This window comes from Dermacentor andersoni, chromosome 11 (genome assembly GCF_023375885.2).
Source record: "Dermacentor andersoni chromosome 11, qqDerAnde1_hic_scaffold, whole genome shotgun sequence".
Taxonomy (NCBI): domain Eukaryota; kingdom Metazoa; phylum Arthropoda; class Arachnida; order Ixodida; family Ixodidae; genus Dermacentor; species Dermacentor andersoni.
In genome coordinates, this window is record NC_092824.1 from 36613805 (window position 1) to 36630937 (window position 17133).

The window sequence follows — 17133 nt, forward strand, 5'->3', positions numbered from 1 at the left end:
TGTCTCTCAGCTCGTCCGAGCTCCGCCGTCACGTGGTCTCATCCCGTGACCTTCCTTCTTGCCCGCGACGCCGAGAGTATAAGAGCAGCTGCCCCCGGACGCCAGGAGAGAGGCTCCGATTTCTTCTGTTGAGTTACGTGCTCTCCCGTCTCTCACTTCGGTCGACCTGACCGCCCGCTCTTTTGCGATGTTAGAATAAACCAGTTGTTCTGTTACCAGTCGACTCATGCTTTGCCGGGACCTTCGGATGCTTCCAGTGCCCCAGGCCGCCAGGCCAACGCTGCCCTTGGGGCTTGCGACCCATTTGCAACAACGGGCGTCAGCACTGAGGTTCCAACAACTCGTGCCAGCGGTGCGATTCCAAACAGCTGGTTGCCAGCGGTGAGATCGCGACAACGGAGGCCAGCAGCGAAGAGATGCGGTTGACTGTAAGCTGAGCAGCACAACGACCATCCGGGAGCAGTGCAACGAGCCCTGTGTGATGACTGGTTGCCTGCAGCGGAACGACTGCGCTGAATTCTTGGCTGCGAGGTTTGTTGAGTGCGGGACTTTCTTCTACTGAGTTTTGCCAGGCTTTTGTTAGTGTCAGAAACAGAGCTGGTAATTGTGGTTGTCGTTGCTGCCGGGTTAGTTTGCGGCAAGACAATAGTAGGCAGTAGAGAAAGCAGCATTCAGAGCAGCCATGGACTTGAAGTCGTTGCGCAAACCGATATTGCTGGAGCTTGCAAGAGAGTTGGGTCTGGATGTCTCAGACAAACTCAGAAAACCAGAACTGCTAAGGGCTATTCTTGAGTTAGAAGCTGAGGATGACGAGCTGTCGGAATGCCTTGAGACCATTGAGGAGCGGGCAAAAAGACAGGAGCGCGAACTTAAAGAACAGGAAGAGAGACAGGAGCGTGAACTTAAAGAACAGAAAGAGAAAGATGAGCGTGAACGAAAAGAACAGATAGAGCGAGAGCAACAAGAAAAAGAGCGCGACCGTCAACACGCTTTGGAAATGAAGCGTCTCGAGGTAGAGATGGAACGCGCTCGTAATGGAAGTCAGGCACACGGTGCAGGAGAACGAGTATCGTTCAAAATGACTGACCTGATGCGGCCGTTTAAGCTTGGAGAGGACATTGGTTTGTTCCTGGTTAACTTTGAGCGAACGTGCGAGAAGCAGGGGTTCTCTCGGGAAACGTGGCCACAGCGCTTGCTCACTTTGTTACCCGGCGAGGCGGCCGACGTAGTCGCTCGCTTGAATAGAGAAGAGGCAGAGGATTTCGACAAAGTGAAATCGAGTCTGCTAAAAAAGTACAGGCTGTCAGCGGAGGCGTTCCGTCGGAAGTTCCGGGAAAATGAGAAAGGCAGAAGTGAGTCGTATACAGAGTTTGCCTACAGGCTAATGTCAAACATGCAGGAGTGGCTCAAAGAAGAGAAAGCGTTTGGTGACCACGAGAAAGTTCTGCAGTGTTTCGGGCTGGAACAGTTTTATAGTCGGTTACCTGAGAACGTGCGGTACTGGGTCTTGGATAGGCCAGACGTTAGTACGGTGGCTAGAGCCGCTGAGCTAGCCGAGGAGTTTGTGACGCGTCGGGCTCGCGGAGCAAAGGACGGTCAAAAGGGTGAATTTGGCTCCAAGTTTGAGAGGCCGAAGTTCACACCCATGAGAGCAAAGGGGGACACACGTAGTGCGGATGCGAGTGAAAGCAGTCCGACCGAACGTAAGGAGACGGCGGCAACCGAAGCCGAACGCAGAAAGCGGTTCGAGACGAGGCAAGCGCGCGTTTGTTATACGTGCCAGAAGCCGGGTCACTTTTCGGCGCAGTGTCCAGAAACAAAAACAAAAGTCGTGTTTTTGTCTTTATGCAGCACTGACGAGAACATGAAGCTTCTCGAGCCTTACATGCGAGACCTCCTCGTGAACGGGAAAGAGTGCCGAGTGCTTCGCGATTCCGCAGCTACGATGGATGTAGTTCACCCCTCTTACGTAGAACCCGATATGTTCACGGGCGAGTGTGCATGGATCAAGCAAGCCGTGGAAGCTCATAGCGTGTGTCTGCCCGTAGCAAAAGTGCTGATTGAAGGACCTTTCGGAGCGCTTGAGACGGAGGCGGCAGTGTCATCTATGCTGCCCCCCCAGTACCCGTACCTATTTTCGAACAGGTCCGATCACCTCCTGCGCGAGAAGGGGCTTTTGTTTGGTGAGGCTAGCGTTCAGGCCTTAACCAGATCGAAGGTTCGGGAGCTCGCTGCAAAGGCGGTAGTTGCGGGGCCGACGTTGTCGTACGATGAGAAAGGGTCAGAGGCGCAGCAAGCTGATATTCAGAGCACGCCCGAACTGAATAAAATTGAGCCTGTAGCGTTGAAGGCACCAGATACTGGAGAGGAAATGCCCGACACGGGAAAGTTAGAAGAGCTGTCTCCGGATTTGCTCATCGCGCCTACGTCAGACGGACTTAACAGGTTGCCAAAAGTCAGCCGGTCGGCTTTGATAGCCGAGCAAAAGAAGGATGGCAGCCTAGAAAACATACGCTGCATTGTCAAGGAAGGTATCGCCAAGAAAAATGCTCGCTTTGTGGAAAGAGGTGGGGTCCTGTACCGGAAGTATCTAGACCGCAGAGGAGTGGAGTTCGATCAGCTGATCGTGCCTCAGTGCTACCGTCAGGATCTGTTGCGCTTGTCGCATGGGGGTTCGTGGTCCGGACACCTAGGAGTTAAGAAAACTAAGGACCGTCTCTTGCAGGAGTACTATTGGCCAGGGTGTTTTCGGGACGCAGACCACTTTGTGAAGACATGCGACACCTGTCAGCGGGTGGGCAAACCAGGGGACAAATCGAGGGCGCCGTTGAAGTTGGTACCTATCATTACGGAGCCTTTCAGACGGCTCGTTATTGATACAGTGGGACCTCTGCCGGTAACAGCCACGGGGTACAGACACATTTTGACTGTGATCTGCCCAGCGACAAAGTTCCCTGAAGCAGTGCCGCTTAAAGAACTCAGCTCAGTTGAGATAGTCAATGCACTACTGTCCATATTTGCGCGAGTTGGTTTTCCTGCGGAAATCCAATCAGATCAGGGCACAGTGTTTACTAGCGCTTTGACGACAGCCTTTCTCGAAAGGTGCGGGGTAAAGCTGCTACACAGCTCAGTGCACCACCCCCAGTCGAATTCCGTTGAGAAGCTCCACTCCGTCATGAAGCGCGTGTTGAGAGCATTGTGTTTTGAACATCAAACTGACTGGGAGCTGTGTCTGCCTGGGGTGATGTTTGCATTACGGACCGCGCCGCATGCGGCTACGGGGTTTTCGCCAGCTGAGCTGGTGTACGGTCGCTCGCTGCGATCTCCGCTTCGCATGCTTCGAGACGGATCACTGCCCTCTCCAATGGCTGCAGACTATCTTTTCCACAAATGGCCACCTCCTGCGCTGGAGCCTAGCTTTGCTACAACATTCCTTTGAGGTGCGTTACAAAAAGGGGAGTCTCAACGGTAACGCCGATGGCTTAAGTCGAAGCCCCTAACGTGGGAATCAGCCTCAAAATTGTTTGTTACGGATGTTTTTCTTCCTGAGGCAGGATTTTTAACATATTGCTTTTGTGTAGTGTTTCAAAGTGATGATGTGCTTTCTCGTGCAATTTTCCAATTTGTGGACGTGTTCTGAGTGCTGCTAAACTACTGTAAGGAACTAGGCAGTAGTAAAAAAGGGGAAAGAGCCTGGCAGGGCTTAGTGAGGGTTGTGCCGTGCTTGCTGACTGAGCGGTTGAGTTTCGGCGTAGTTCTAACGCTTGCCGGGAACGAGAACAAAAATGTCAACTCTCCCGAAGTCACTTTGCAGTGTCCTGTATGAACCTGAACGAGAGAACGAGGCCTTCTCTGTGCGCTGCGCTCAAGAAACGCCGAAGGACGACCGTCTTCGGTTATGAGCATCATCAAGCGACATCCCTCCGGATAGCGGATGCAGTCCCCTGACCATCGGGATCTCCTTCCCCCGGCGGGGCGGTCTGTTACGTTTCGCCTACGGCGCGCGGTATAGCCGGCGCTGATGCAACGGACGCCGGGGCTTCGTTCCAAGCAGCGGACATTTTGGCCCGTTCAGCGCCGCCGATACGCCTCCCCGCCAAGCGCGTCCAGGCGTGTTTCAGTGCCACGTGTCTTCGTGTGTGCGTGTGTGTGTGTGTGCCACGCTTGTCAAAGCGCAGCAGCCGGGGAGAGGAGCTCCCCAAGTGTGAAGCGAGGAGGTCTGACAGGCGCCGGCCAGGCGATGCGTCACTACACTCGTCTCAACTTGTCTCTCAGCTCGTCCGAGCTCCGCCGTCACGTGGTCTCATCCCGTGACCTTCCTTCTTGCCCGCGACGCCGAGAGTATAAGAGCAGCTGCCCCCGGACGCCAGGAGAGAGGCTCCGATTTCTTCTGTTGAGTTACGTGCTCTCCCGTCTCTCACTTCGGTCGACCTGACCGCCCGCACTTTTGCGATGTTAGAATAAACCAGTTGTTCTGTTACCAGTCGACTCATGCTTTGCCGGGACCTTCGGATGCTTCCAGTGCCCCAGGCCGCCAGGCCAACGCTACCCTTGGGGCTTGCGACCCATTTGCAACAACGGGCGTCAGCACTGAGGTTCCAACAACTCGTGCCAGCGGTGCGATTCTAACAGTACCCTGTGAGCATGCCCAGCCTCCCGCTACGCCCCTGCTGGTAGCTGTTCGGTGTCTATGACGAGTAGCTGCTCATGGTTACCCAAAGGTCCCTCTTCTTTCTCAGACGTCAATCGGACGTCGCACTGAATGACGTTACGTAGAGCCGCATCAATTCACCTCCATGGTGCCTAGAACAGTGGAAGTTAAGCATCATCGCACCCACCAGGCAACAGCCCCCATTCGTATTAGCGAGCAGTGGTGTGGGTATCACTGCGAAGCAAGAAGGGAACTATTGTGACACCATGTCACCACAGGCAACACGACATGATTGCGACTCAGGAATAAAAAAGAAGTGGCATGGTTAGCGATTCAGTGGTCGCCGACGGGTACGTGATGCAATTTCCGGTGACGCTACAGCTCTTCCTCATTTGCTGTGATCTCAATACTCGCGGAAAAAAATTATGTGGCAGTGAAGAAAAAGCTATACTGTAGTGTACTAGACTATGGTGTAGGGTGTTCAGGGAGGACTCACGGCTGCCGCACGATGTCGAAAGGCACGAGAAGGCGCCACCAGAGCATGGGCTGTCGCATCATGCACCGATTACTACGCGCTAGGGCGCTTTCATACGCACCGATTAAGAATCTGCTTTTTAATTGCTAACACGTCCCTGCTTTGACGACATTGTCCAAATTATTAACTCTGGCTTCTCGGGTGGAGCCATCACAATGTTCAAGAACAGAGCTCATTTCTTCAGCAAGCTTTGCATTGCCCAAGCTGACTGCTTCTGCGAGGTTGTAAAATGACAAGCAGTTTACAACGATCAGGAACTGCGTTGATGTGGGGTGATCATTTGACAGACATGATTATTTGGCAATCCCGAAGAAGCTCTCTAACGGATCCTGGCTGAACCAAGATCCGTTGGAGAACTTCTTGGAAATGCAGAGAGAACAACTGTGGAAATGCACATGGAAATCTTACATATACGTGTCAAAAGTGGAAATATGTATCAATGAAAACCTATTCCTTCGTATGCAGATATCATTCAAGCAGACATGAACAGTATGTGAAGACTCGCTACTTCAATTCTAAATGTAACAGGATAAACAATCTATTGGATATAGCAAAAGTAATTAAAATAATTATTTACTTCATTACTCAATTATTTCGTAAAATGAGTAATACAAACCAACAATGCAAGTATCTTAAGTAATTATATATTTATATAATGATCATAAGTTTTAGGTACTCTTGTTATGTCAAAGTCTAAAATTTAGAATTAATACAATAATTAAGTAATTAATAAGACATATTCAGTTCCTTATATTGCAGTGACGTCCGCTGTGTATAATTCAAGCTCGAATATCTCAGGGAAAATCAAGCATTGATTTTAAACACTGCGTCATTCTAACTACACAAGCTACAGAGTGAGTGAGTGAGTAAACACTTTATTGGAAAACAAGGTATTGACGGGTGACCTTGTGGTTAGGCAGCCACGGGCCCCTGGTCCCGGGCGGCTTCTTCAGCTTTCTTGATGACCTTGGCCTGCAGGTCATGGTCGGACCTGGGCAACACGGCCTCCCACTGCTCAGTTACTTCTTACTTCGTCATTCGTGTGATTTACCGCTGGGCACGACCTCATAATGTGGAACAGAACCGCTTTTTTTCTTACAACGGTTACATGTATTAGGGTATTGGTCCGGGCAGTAGTAGTAATAGCCTAGGGGGTTGGGAGACGTTTTTCTGAAGTCGCCTTCAAGCTACTTCTTGTCGCTTGTTAAGCGATTTGTGTGCTGGTGCGGGTGCACTGCCCTGGCTGACCGGTAGTGCTGAGTTATTTCTTGGTAACTGACCATGCGATCCCTCCCTGATCCTAGCGTGAGCCGTCCGAGTGCTCGGTTGGCGAGTCCGCGGACGGCGGGGTGAACGGCTTCGTTGCCGGGTAGGGAGGAGTGCGCTGGTGCCCAAATGATCTGGATTGGTCGTGGGTGTTGGTTGGTGCCTAGTATGTCTTTTACGGGAGCCGAGACCCGACTTTCGCAAGATTGCGTATTGCTGCTCTGGAATGGCTAATAATGTAATGACAGTGTGTGGAGGCTATTGCCACAGCGATAGCCGCCTCTTCCGCTGTTTCAGTGCTTCTGGTTCGGATTGAAGCACCAGCGCGCATTTGACTGGAGGAGTCCACCACTGCGAGGGACATACGGTTGCGTTCTATGTATTCTGCTGCGTCGACACAGACGGGGTCCTTGAAGGCGTGGAATTTCTGATGGAGGGCTTTGAACCAACCGTTCAGCCCTCCTTTCCCTGTGGCGGGGCGCATGCTTTTAGGGAGTGGTTTAATTTTGAGATGACGTCTCTGATCGTGAGAAATGTCTCTACTTTAGTGCTTTGTATCGACTCGTAGTCGATGCCGAGGTTCTAGAGGATATTTCGCCCGGCGGCACTCTGAGCTAGCCTTTCCTATTGAGATATGAGGTGCGCTTCCACGAGTTCCTCAAGGGTGTTGTGCAAACATAGGGCTATCAATTTAGCGTTGGCCGTTCTTATAGGTATAGCCCAAGAGCCTGTTTATAGGCACTCCGGATAATTCCCTCTATTTTCTGTGTTTCAGCAGCTTTGAAGCAGAGGTACGGGGTGATGTAGGTGATGCGGCTGAGCACGAAAGCTTGTACCAATCTTATGAGGTTGGCTTCTTTCCTGCCAGAGTGTCGGTTGGCAATTCTCGAGATGAGTCGCATCGTCTGTTGGACGCACGCTTCCAGTTTATGGATGATTTTGCCGTTGCGCCCGTGGGCTTGCATGAAGAGACCGAGTACACGGATTGTTTTCACCACCGGGACCGCGCCTCGTCCGGCTTGTATAGTGATCTCTGGGGGTGGTCCAGAGCCGGATTCGTAAACTACACAAACTACAACAAAAATCACAAACGACACAAACTGCGCCGTACGTGCTTGCGGCGTTCAAGCGGCACAACTGCCTACAGCAAGAATGAGCGACGGATCGACGGATTTTGGCGGCGGCACTACCGTCTGGTGGACTGGCATCCAAGTGCCGGACCTTTCCCCCTCGCCGCCTCACGGCAATGCATGGCGCGTGCCGCCCCTGAACACACTATCCCTCTCTAGTACATATTAGCTATGCGGAGTGTGGTGTTCTTGCCAGGGAGGCAGGAACCAGGCGGTTGCAGGGACAGTACGCAAAGGGAATTGCTTTATTCCATTGACAAGGTGACTGGCGATCACCAGCACAGCTGGGCCGCCGACTGTGATAAGCTGGGAAGAAGTGCGCCGGCTACGCTCGGCGCCGCGGTATATAAGCTCTTATCAAAGGGGCGTGTCGCAGTAGCGCACGTGTAGGTTATCGGTAGACGTGCGGCCACTACACGGAGACACTCACGGATGAGAGCACTCCTGAAAAGAGTCCCACAGTATAATCAACACAAGCTCAAGCTGTGGATGAGAAACTGCAGCTTAACGTCTGTTTCGGCTATTTTGACGTATGCAGTACGTTTGAAAATGCACTGCACACTGCGCCGGCTGAAAAGGACGGAGCTCTCCTAGCGTAATCACAATGTCGCAATCATAGCGATTCCGACAGCACGCTGGCAAGAAACGGGCAGGCACACGAGCACGGAAGGACGCGTATGCGCAGTACTGTGTCTGGAGAGAAGGCGCTTCTTTTGGTGAAGAGAGCTAGAAGGCAGCTTTGCACATGCTCCCAGATCCCGCATTAATTGGTGTTGCCTGTATGCGCACAGTGCACCGATTTTCTGTGGAAACCGGCGTCAAAACACTTTCGTGTTAAAATTATGTTCTATAGGAGGCATTAAAGAGTGCAGCGCGTTACAAACGGCTGCAGGCTGTACTCGCAGCAACTACCGGCCTCACCTGCAGGCAGCAACGCGGACGCTGAATGCCTCGCTGCCCGTGACGTTGTAGATGTCGGCCAGTTTGGGCGAGGAGACCGGCAGCAGCCTCTCGACGAGCAAGTACCGCACGAGGTTCAGCAGCCTGGCACCGCCCTGCTGCGTCGCGAACGACGCGAAGCCCATCAGCAGCTCGGGGTTGGTTGTCGCCAACTCGCTCTCACCGTCGAAGTACCCGTCAACCGAGACGGCGTCGTTGCTGACGTTGATCAGGCGCTCGGTCGTCATGAATTCCAGCAGCCCGTCTTGGACGTCGGCGAAGCGCACGTACTGGATGCCGCCGTCCCAGCTTGGAGCGGCGGCTACCTGGGACTCGAGGAGTTTTAGGGAGCCGAGAGCGGCGGACGCCAGGTGGCGGAATCTGCGTAACCAAGCAACAGTGCTGACGGGCGCCGGAGACTGTTATAGTAGATAGGTATATAGTCCCTTGCCCAGCACGCCAGCGCCCAGGATAAGAAAGAATGACATCCAAGCCTACAGCGCAAGGTCAGGTCGAGTACGGTGTCAGTCCAGATCGCATTGACTCGATACACGTTGCTACGTATTTCTCCAGTTAAGGAGTCTCGCTTACCACGCTCTTTTTTCATTACAGTAGAAGTGCATGCACAACTGCAACTTTAAACGTAAAAGTGATACTTCCGTTTTCGTTAATTCCATCCGTGCAACCGCCGTGAAGAGATCAAATTTACCACACTCACTGCGCGTGCGCGAGTTTCTTGTACGATGCCGGTAGTCGTCGTCTCCTCGGAGCCGCATCTCATAACTTATCAAATATCGCGAGCGCCGCAGTTGCTGATGTGGATCTAAAAAATCTAGTGGCCTTACTTATTACGCTTTATCTTTCTAAATCTCCAAGCATAGTTTTCGAAGCACAGCCAGGCAATACGTCTGCGCACACGCGCATAGCCATTGCAAAGTGTTTAGTTTACAACGTGACAAGTCGTCGAAAATGATCAATTTGAAAACTCCCAAGCCACAAAGACAACGCTAAGGCAAGTCCATGTCAGTATTCAACATCATTCCCACGCTTACTGGACCACCATACGTGCAGCTCTCGTGGACACTATAGCGCGTTCCCTCTATAGTAAGCGACGCAGAAGTACGTATATGTCTCAGTGGACCCGAATGTGGCGACGTTGCCTTCGATTCGAGGCACGCACCTGCTAAAGGTGCCGTTGTGCGCTACGGCGCGCAGCGAGTCCTCGACCGAGTCGACGGTGCGGTCGACGGGCGCCACCGGCATGTGCAGGTCGAACTGCAGTTCGAGCTTGTTGTGCGCCGTCTGCTTCAGGGAGTGCACCAGCACCGCTCGCACCAGCACCGGCAGGTCGAAGCTCAGGGACAGCTTCACCACGCCCTGCAGCGGGGTCGCCGAGTGAGCTACGCGCATGCGCGCTGGGGGGCACATACGCATCTCTCGGAGTTTGCAGTTTGAGCAGAAAACTTGTACGTGCATGCATGGCACGTAAAATGCGGTCCGAGTACAAGCGAAAATGAGGTACATCGGAAAGTTTTTTTGAAAAACAGAGAGAGAGAGAGAGAGAGAGAGAGAGAGAAACAACTTTACTGGTCCATTATGAAATGAGACGCGTTAAGCGTCTGATGGGGTGGCTCCCTCTTCGCGGGCTCCATATGCTTCGAGGGCCGCCTGGCCCCTGTGGATCAGTCGGAGCTGGTCTTCCAGGGCGGGGCTGGACAGCATGATCTCCCATCGCTCGTAAAGGGTGGGGATAGCAGGGGGGTTAGTTATGGGTATAGGTGGGGGGTGGTCTATGGAAAAATTGCACTCTCCTATGACGTGCCGAAGGGTGCCTAATGCATTGCAGTGAGGACATGTGTTCTTATATCTCTCTGGGTATATTTTGTTCGGGAGGCAGGGGTGGGGAAAGGATCCTGCCTGGATTTGCCTGTATATTGTTTGTTCGGCTCTGGTCAAGGAGTGGTGGGGGTGCGGGAAGCATGCGCACACGAACAATAAGAGCGTTTGCAAGAAAGCAAAAAAAAAAGAGGTCTGCACGGCTCGTTGGCCTAATTGGATTCGATTACTGCACTAATGGCAAATGAGTTGGACAATTTAAAGTCGTACAAACACTTTGACGCTCTTATGACACGATGCAAGGATGACACCGAGTACGAAGGCTGGGGAGCACTTATCCATTTTAGTCACGGTGTGTTAACGTATAGAACTTACCTTTTAGTGTCTCGTGAAAAAAAAAAAAAGCTTTATCACATAGCGCTGAACTAAACGTAACCGCCTGCTAACGAAAAACAATCACATAAGTCACTTGTTCAGAGTGGTGCAATGCAAAAAAGGATGGTCTTTTTGGAGGAGCACTACCAAGTTTGGCGAGTAGTTCGATGTCTTTAATAGAGTTTTGTTGTTGGACAAAAGCTCCTAAACTCATTAATACGAGCGGATTTACTCGTATAGGAAATTTCGGTTCTTTTCGAAATATAGAAGCGCATCATGTGTGAACACCGTATATCCGTAATCAATTAAGTCTTTAAATATACGTTGACTGGCATGACGTGACTTAAACATTCATGCTATGTGCATTCTCAAAAGTCTTCCCGCATGTTTACGCCATGTTATATATATATATATATATATATATATATATATATATATATATATATATATATATATATATATATATATATATATATATATATATATATGATGTCTCAATTCCAGACTGAAGGTTGTTAAGTTGCTTTAATGTGATGCTAAAGTCGGTCTCAAAATGCTGGATCTGGAGTGATCGACATCATGGCGACGTCACGACAAAGCGCCAAATTTGACGACGACGTTATAGCAATGAGGATATATGTATGCATGCATCTGACGCCCGAGCCCCTAGTAGTGGGCTTACCACGAACACGTTCTCGACGGTGTGCGTGACCGGCTTGGCCCTGAGGAAGAGCCCCAGCTCCCAGAGGAGGTCCCGGATGGCGTGCAGGCCGCCCTCGTCACCGGCGCGGTACTGGTCGACGCAGACGCGGAAGGCGGCCACCGTCGCCTCGCCGGGCGTCTCGGCCGAGGAGCTCGTCTCAAGCCGGTTGAGCACGGAGTCCTGGAACTGGCTCACCCGGGTGGCCAGCACCGCGAGCAGGCTCGAGTGGCGCGGGTACAGGTCTTCGAAGTTGCCGCACACGTGACTACGTGGTAGCGGGCGAGCGAGACGAGAGAGCAATATTTTGCGTTGAAGGCGTTCCTTTTTTTTTTAATGAGCAACGGTGGACAGTATACGCCATAGAAACAACAAGACAAGGCGCTTCGTGGGGTTCTCGCTAAGAGCGAGAAGCACACGAAGTCAACAGACCATACCTTCAAGGAAAATCATAGGAAAGATGAACGTTTTCAAGATTTTTTTACCGAACTGGCGAGGACGCCGTGTAAAAATAACGTTAAAAAAGAACACACACTAGACGGACCGATGCGCTCACTTGCGAACTGAATTCTATTACAGCGATACACGGAGCCATATAGTCACATTCACACACAAAATCTGCCTCGCCGGAACCTCCCGAAGATCGGGTCTACCCAAGCAGACAACAATTTCACGTGGCCTCAGTCAGCAGCAGTGCGCGCGCTGAACACGGTAAACGGCAGCATGACCGCAAACCATCCATGCCATTCTTTCGCTGCGTTATTCACCACTTTCTCGACCGACGCCAGCGCTTGTCACTTCTCCTTCCAGAGCAAGGTGAACTCTCACGGTTGGTCACGTTGGTCTCCTCTGCTTATCGCTTCTTTCAGCTGTACCCCGCTCGCGTTGAAGGTGGCCGCTTCTTTATTCAATCCACGTGAAAAGATCAGCACTGGTTGAAAAACGGATGTCTGTCGACCCAGCCTACAAAACAAGGGGACTCTTTTACGTCGAGGCAACCGCTACTACCGATGCTCGGTGGAAACACGCAGCCGTGGAACTGCTGAGTGGGCGTGTGTAGAGTGTGATTAAAGAAGTCTACGTGCTCAAAAAACGAGAGTGTGTGTTAGCCATGGTAGGGGAGGGAGAAAGGAGGGAGGGGCGAAGCCGCCAGGTGCAGGTGATTCTTTTAAGTGGTAGTAAGGATGCGGAATAGACAAACAAGAGTCGCCCACGTGTAAGCAGGGCGTGTAAATCGCAGGGGCTTAATCTTTTTCGCGAAAACAGGAAGAGCTATACTATTTTGACAGTTAAGAAACGAGCGATAAGAAAAAAAATTACGAAAGTTTCACGGGAAGTGCGTTGTGTCAAATGACTCGTGTTCGAACTCGCTGCTTTCATTTCCCATTTGCTCTAATTCCTCAATCCTCTCGGTGACTATAGTGCGTTGCGCTGCTTAGCATGAGGCCACTGGTTCGATTCCCAGACACGGCGGCAGCATTCCGAGAGCTTTAATGCAACTCTCGTGCACCACGTTTGGGGTGTGCAGTGAAAAACACCACGCGATTAACATAAGCATAGAGGATTCCACTACGGTGTCCCAGATCACAGTCAACTTCAAGTTCTGGAGGCTACACCCCGCAATGAAGCATAACCTAGCACTTCTCCCACTGCTTTGAACTGGAAGAACAACACAGCTTTGTGCAGATTTATTACATGCAGAGTAGCAGAGAATAATATAGTGCGAACGATCGGTTCACTTTGCATACGCATCGCAAAATGAACACAGTATACAGAGTGAGAATCATTAAATCACAGCTTTATGGCTCGGAAAGTGCGGAATGTAAATTTAACAGAACGCACACGAGATCAATAAATAAACCCACAGTCGCTGCAGACTCCTGAGGGTGAACATAACCTCCTGCTGATTTGAATTTTATTTAGAAGCATGCAATTATTACATAACCGTCCACACTCGCCTTCGTTTAAGGCACAACTGCAATAATATCATTACTCACCCCCCCCCCCCCCCGCTCCCAGAAAGAAAAAGAAGAAAAGGAACTCACCTGATGCTAACGATTATTCAGCTGGAACATTACTGCATCAAAGCATATTTTGACTCAGATGCATTTAAAGTGTGCTGCAGGCAGAAACAAAAATAAAAAACTTGACAGAGACGCGCATTGCCTTTTCACAAGCCCTTTTTTTTTTCATGTCTTGCTCCGTGCCATTGACGTAACGATGCAGGGCTAGCTGTTTGACGTAATAGTTCTGCGGAAACCCACAAGGTGGAGAGAAGTGATTAATTAAGGGAAAATGAGACAGCCACCCAATTGTAGCTATTGCTACAAAAGAAACCCACACTGGTTTTTTTTTTTCTTTTGAGGAACCCGTATGGGTTTCCTGTGTACCAATTGCTACGATTGGGTGGATGCCTCATTTTCCCTCAAGGGCTGGATGTGCTTTCGCGAAGTTTTAACGGTGAAAATAGTTGTTCGAGTTTGATCCAGATCAGGTGGCGTAGATGCCCATTGACACGAAGCACTTGTAGCAAGCCATCGCCGTAAAGCCTACACACACAGTCCTGTGCGCGCAGAAAATCCCGCTTCGACAGCGCAGCCAAACGGAAGAGGCCCGCCCACTGTACCCCCGGCTGTAGACAATTTTTTTACTGCAGGTGGCGCCCGCAACGGACACCGCAGCGGCCCCGGGTGGCGCTGTGATTGTCTATGAACCAAATTGCCCAAATCAAAGTACCGCTTTCTTTGCCTACCTCTTCGCGTGGTCGTGTCTCGCTGCGTGAAGCGAGCCGATCCCGGAGGCAGTGGATTTAGTAAACGACCGATCGAACAAGCAATCAAAGGTGCCGACTTGGTAAGCTGATGCTGACGACAGCGACGACCCTTAATATCCTCTCAAGGATTTTAACTGGTTTTGTGACGCGAGCCGATCCTGGAGGCAGTGCAATCCTTATAACCCCGGTAATGTTATCGCATTACAGTCGCCCCGGTGTAGCATGTGGACATAGTTTGGTTGCCTCTTTCGGGGTTTGGCGTGTCCGGAGAGTTTGTTTGCCTCTTTCGGGGTTTGGCGTGTCCGGGTTCCTCCGGGTTTGGCGAGTAGACGCAGTTGTGAGTCCACCATGTTGCCTCGAAGCACGCTAAAGCCTTGTTATGTAACATGCATACAAAAAGGCCTTGTTCTCTCTGTGTGAAGCGAGGTTCTTCGTGTGTGACGTTCTAAAAGCGCCCCTGTGCCAGTTCGGGACGATCCTAACTGGAACGCCAATGCATTATTGAGGACAGATGGCTCGAAACTGGTGCTAGTCCTATAGCATTTCTGTCAAGTAGACTTCACTACTTCTCGGCTTCGCAATTGCAACGCGTGTCGTAAAGTAAATAAGTAAACCATTATTTAGCCAGTGTTTTGAGTTAGCGATATGGACATTGCGATTTTGCGTGCGCCTGTACAAGCAATACATCTGAACAGCTTGATTCGTTCTATATGTATGATTGGCGAACAGGTTTATTGGCGCTAGGTTAAGAAAAAACACATGTTCGAACCAAAAATGTTATTCAGCTCTTCCACAATGTGGGAATCAATGTTGCGCAAAGCATTTTGCAGGCAGCTCGTTATCTTGCACCCAGTTTAGGTGGATCGCGATTGCTACGCAGGCACCGCACGCACGAATCCTGCGGAGATAGCTAAACAAGGTTCCTCATAGGAAAAGTACACAGTTGACTCGACTTGCTCAACGCAGCTTGCCTTATAAAACTTGTCTTTTTTTCTCGGTTTTCTTGTTTCGTTCAACAGTTGCGGTACATCCTTCTAATGACCATCAAGGCAACCATGACGAGACCTGTCTACATACCCGAAGAAGTCGCTGCAGGGGTCCACGGCCGGGTCGACCGAGAGCGCCATCTCGGCGGCGTACTGGAAGCAGTTAGGCTCTCGGCATGGAGGCAGGTAATCGCGCAGTATCATGGGAATGGCTAGCGCGAGCGCGGTGGCCGCCAGGGTGAGCGCGATGCAGAAGCAGGGAAGCTCGGCCAGCCCTTTCAGCATCTCCTGGGGCGGCGTGATCAACGCGGTGCTCTTCTCCAAGCCGGCACCTTCCACGGGCCGGGCGGCGTCCGAGGGGACGGAGGCTGCGTGCCACATCGGAGCAGCGCCAGGGGGGCGTTAACGAGGTGATCCCATTAAATGAAATAGAAAAGGATTACGCAAGTCGCACGCGCTGTGGGAATCGGTGTAAGCGAAGCTTTTGTGAGCCAGCCAGGCAAAATGACACGTTACGACAGCAGAAGTGCTGCAGATTTCACTGACGAACATGTCCCTTACCTGCCATATGGTGGACGTTGTAAAGAAAGTGGAACATTTATTCAGCATTACAGAAGACGCTGGCGCAGTGCTTGATCACAGTTGGATTCCTTCGGCTTCACGGACATTTCATCCTATGCGAAAGTAGGGGGACATGCAAAATTGACGGAACGCAAGACGAAGAGAGGACGAACACGACGCTGTAGATTTCACTAGTTTACTCTCTTAGACTTCACTATTTCTTGGCTTCAATGTCGCACTTGCAACGTTTGTCCTAAAGTAAATAATAAACGGGTAATCAGCCAGTGGGGGACTCCCGGCATATCACCTTATCATCCGTCAATTTTTCGCTGTCCCCCTGCTTTCGCACCATGAACCAAATAGCCCAAGCCACAACTCTCCCCAGTTACCTCTTATAACCGCCCACAGGGACCCTTAATTGAACGTTATGTCACACATCACACCATCTGTGAGTGGACTAGGCAACCATCCAAAAACTCTTTTGGGCATAACCTCCCCCCCCCCCCCCCCCCTCCTCGCTTACGAGGGCGCATCCCTACGAGTACCCCAGCTCGACCACCTCAGCGCTAGGCCTAACCGCCCGTGGAGCTGACCGTGACGCGGCAGGCGTTGTAGCTGGCGATGGTGTCACGTGCTCATGGCGTGCAGTGCACGCTGCCCTTCTTTCCACCTGCCATGTCTCACCGGCTGACAACTGCTCGCCTGCTCCAAAGAAACAATCTACTAGGGTTGATCCAGAATTAGGGTTCTCAAAGAGCTGCCACACTGGAAGGTGCGAGGCGAAATTCGGCCACACTGCTGCGTGCGGCTGTTCCGCCACTCTCGATTCCCCCCTTCCGCGCTTCACTGAGCCGCTCATTCTTGGCTCAGCAGCCGTGCGATATGGAGGTTCTCATTGTTCATCCCGCCAAGTGCGAGATTCTTGCCTTAATTCGCTTTTTGCACGCCAAAGGGACTCCACCCGTGGATATTCATCATCAGTTGACAGAGGTGCATGGCGACAAGTGTATGTCCGTTCAACACGTCCGAAAGTGGTGCAGGGAGTTTAGTGCCGGTCTGAAGGAAGTCCACAACGAAGAACAGAGTGGAAGATCAGTTTCGGAGGCTGTTATAAAGATGGTACAGCGCAAAGTGCTTCAAAACAGGAGGATCACCGTCCGTGAACTTGTTGCTCAGATTCCTGGGATTTCTTATGGCACAGTGGAAGGAGCTTTGACTGATAAATTGCCGTATCACAAGTGTTGTGCTCGGTGGGTACCGCGGCTATTGACATCCGACCACAAGGAGAAACGCCTCGACTGTGCTTGTCGGTTTCTTCAAAAGTGTCAAGAAGATAAGGAAGGATTGTTGGACTCCATTGTTACGGGAGAAACATAACAAT

The 17133-nt window shown here is 51.2% G+C and overlaps 1 protein-coding gene across 1 annotated transcript in view; it reads right to left on the bottom strand.

Annotated features, from left to right (window-relative positions):
• Positions 1 to 17133, bottom strand: part of LOC126517849 (neprilysin-1-like) — a 42747-nt gene that overhangs the window by 19978 nt on the left and 5636 nt on the right. Inside the window, exons 2-5 of the mRNA XM_050167656.2 lie at positions 15283 to 15559; positions 11415 to 11700; positions 9702 to 9898; positions 8504 to 8902 (exon numbers count right to left, since the gene is read on the bottom strand). Of these exons, the coding sequence (XP_050023613.1) occupies positions 8504 to 8902; positions 9702 to 9898; positions 11415 to 11700; positions 15283 to 15559 (1159 nt within the window). The remainder of the gene's footprint in view (positions 1 to 8503; positions 8903 to 9701; positions 9899 to 11414; positions 11701 to 15282; positions 15560 to 17133) is intronic.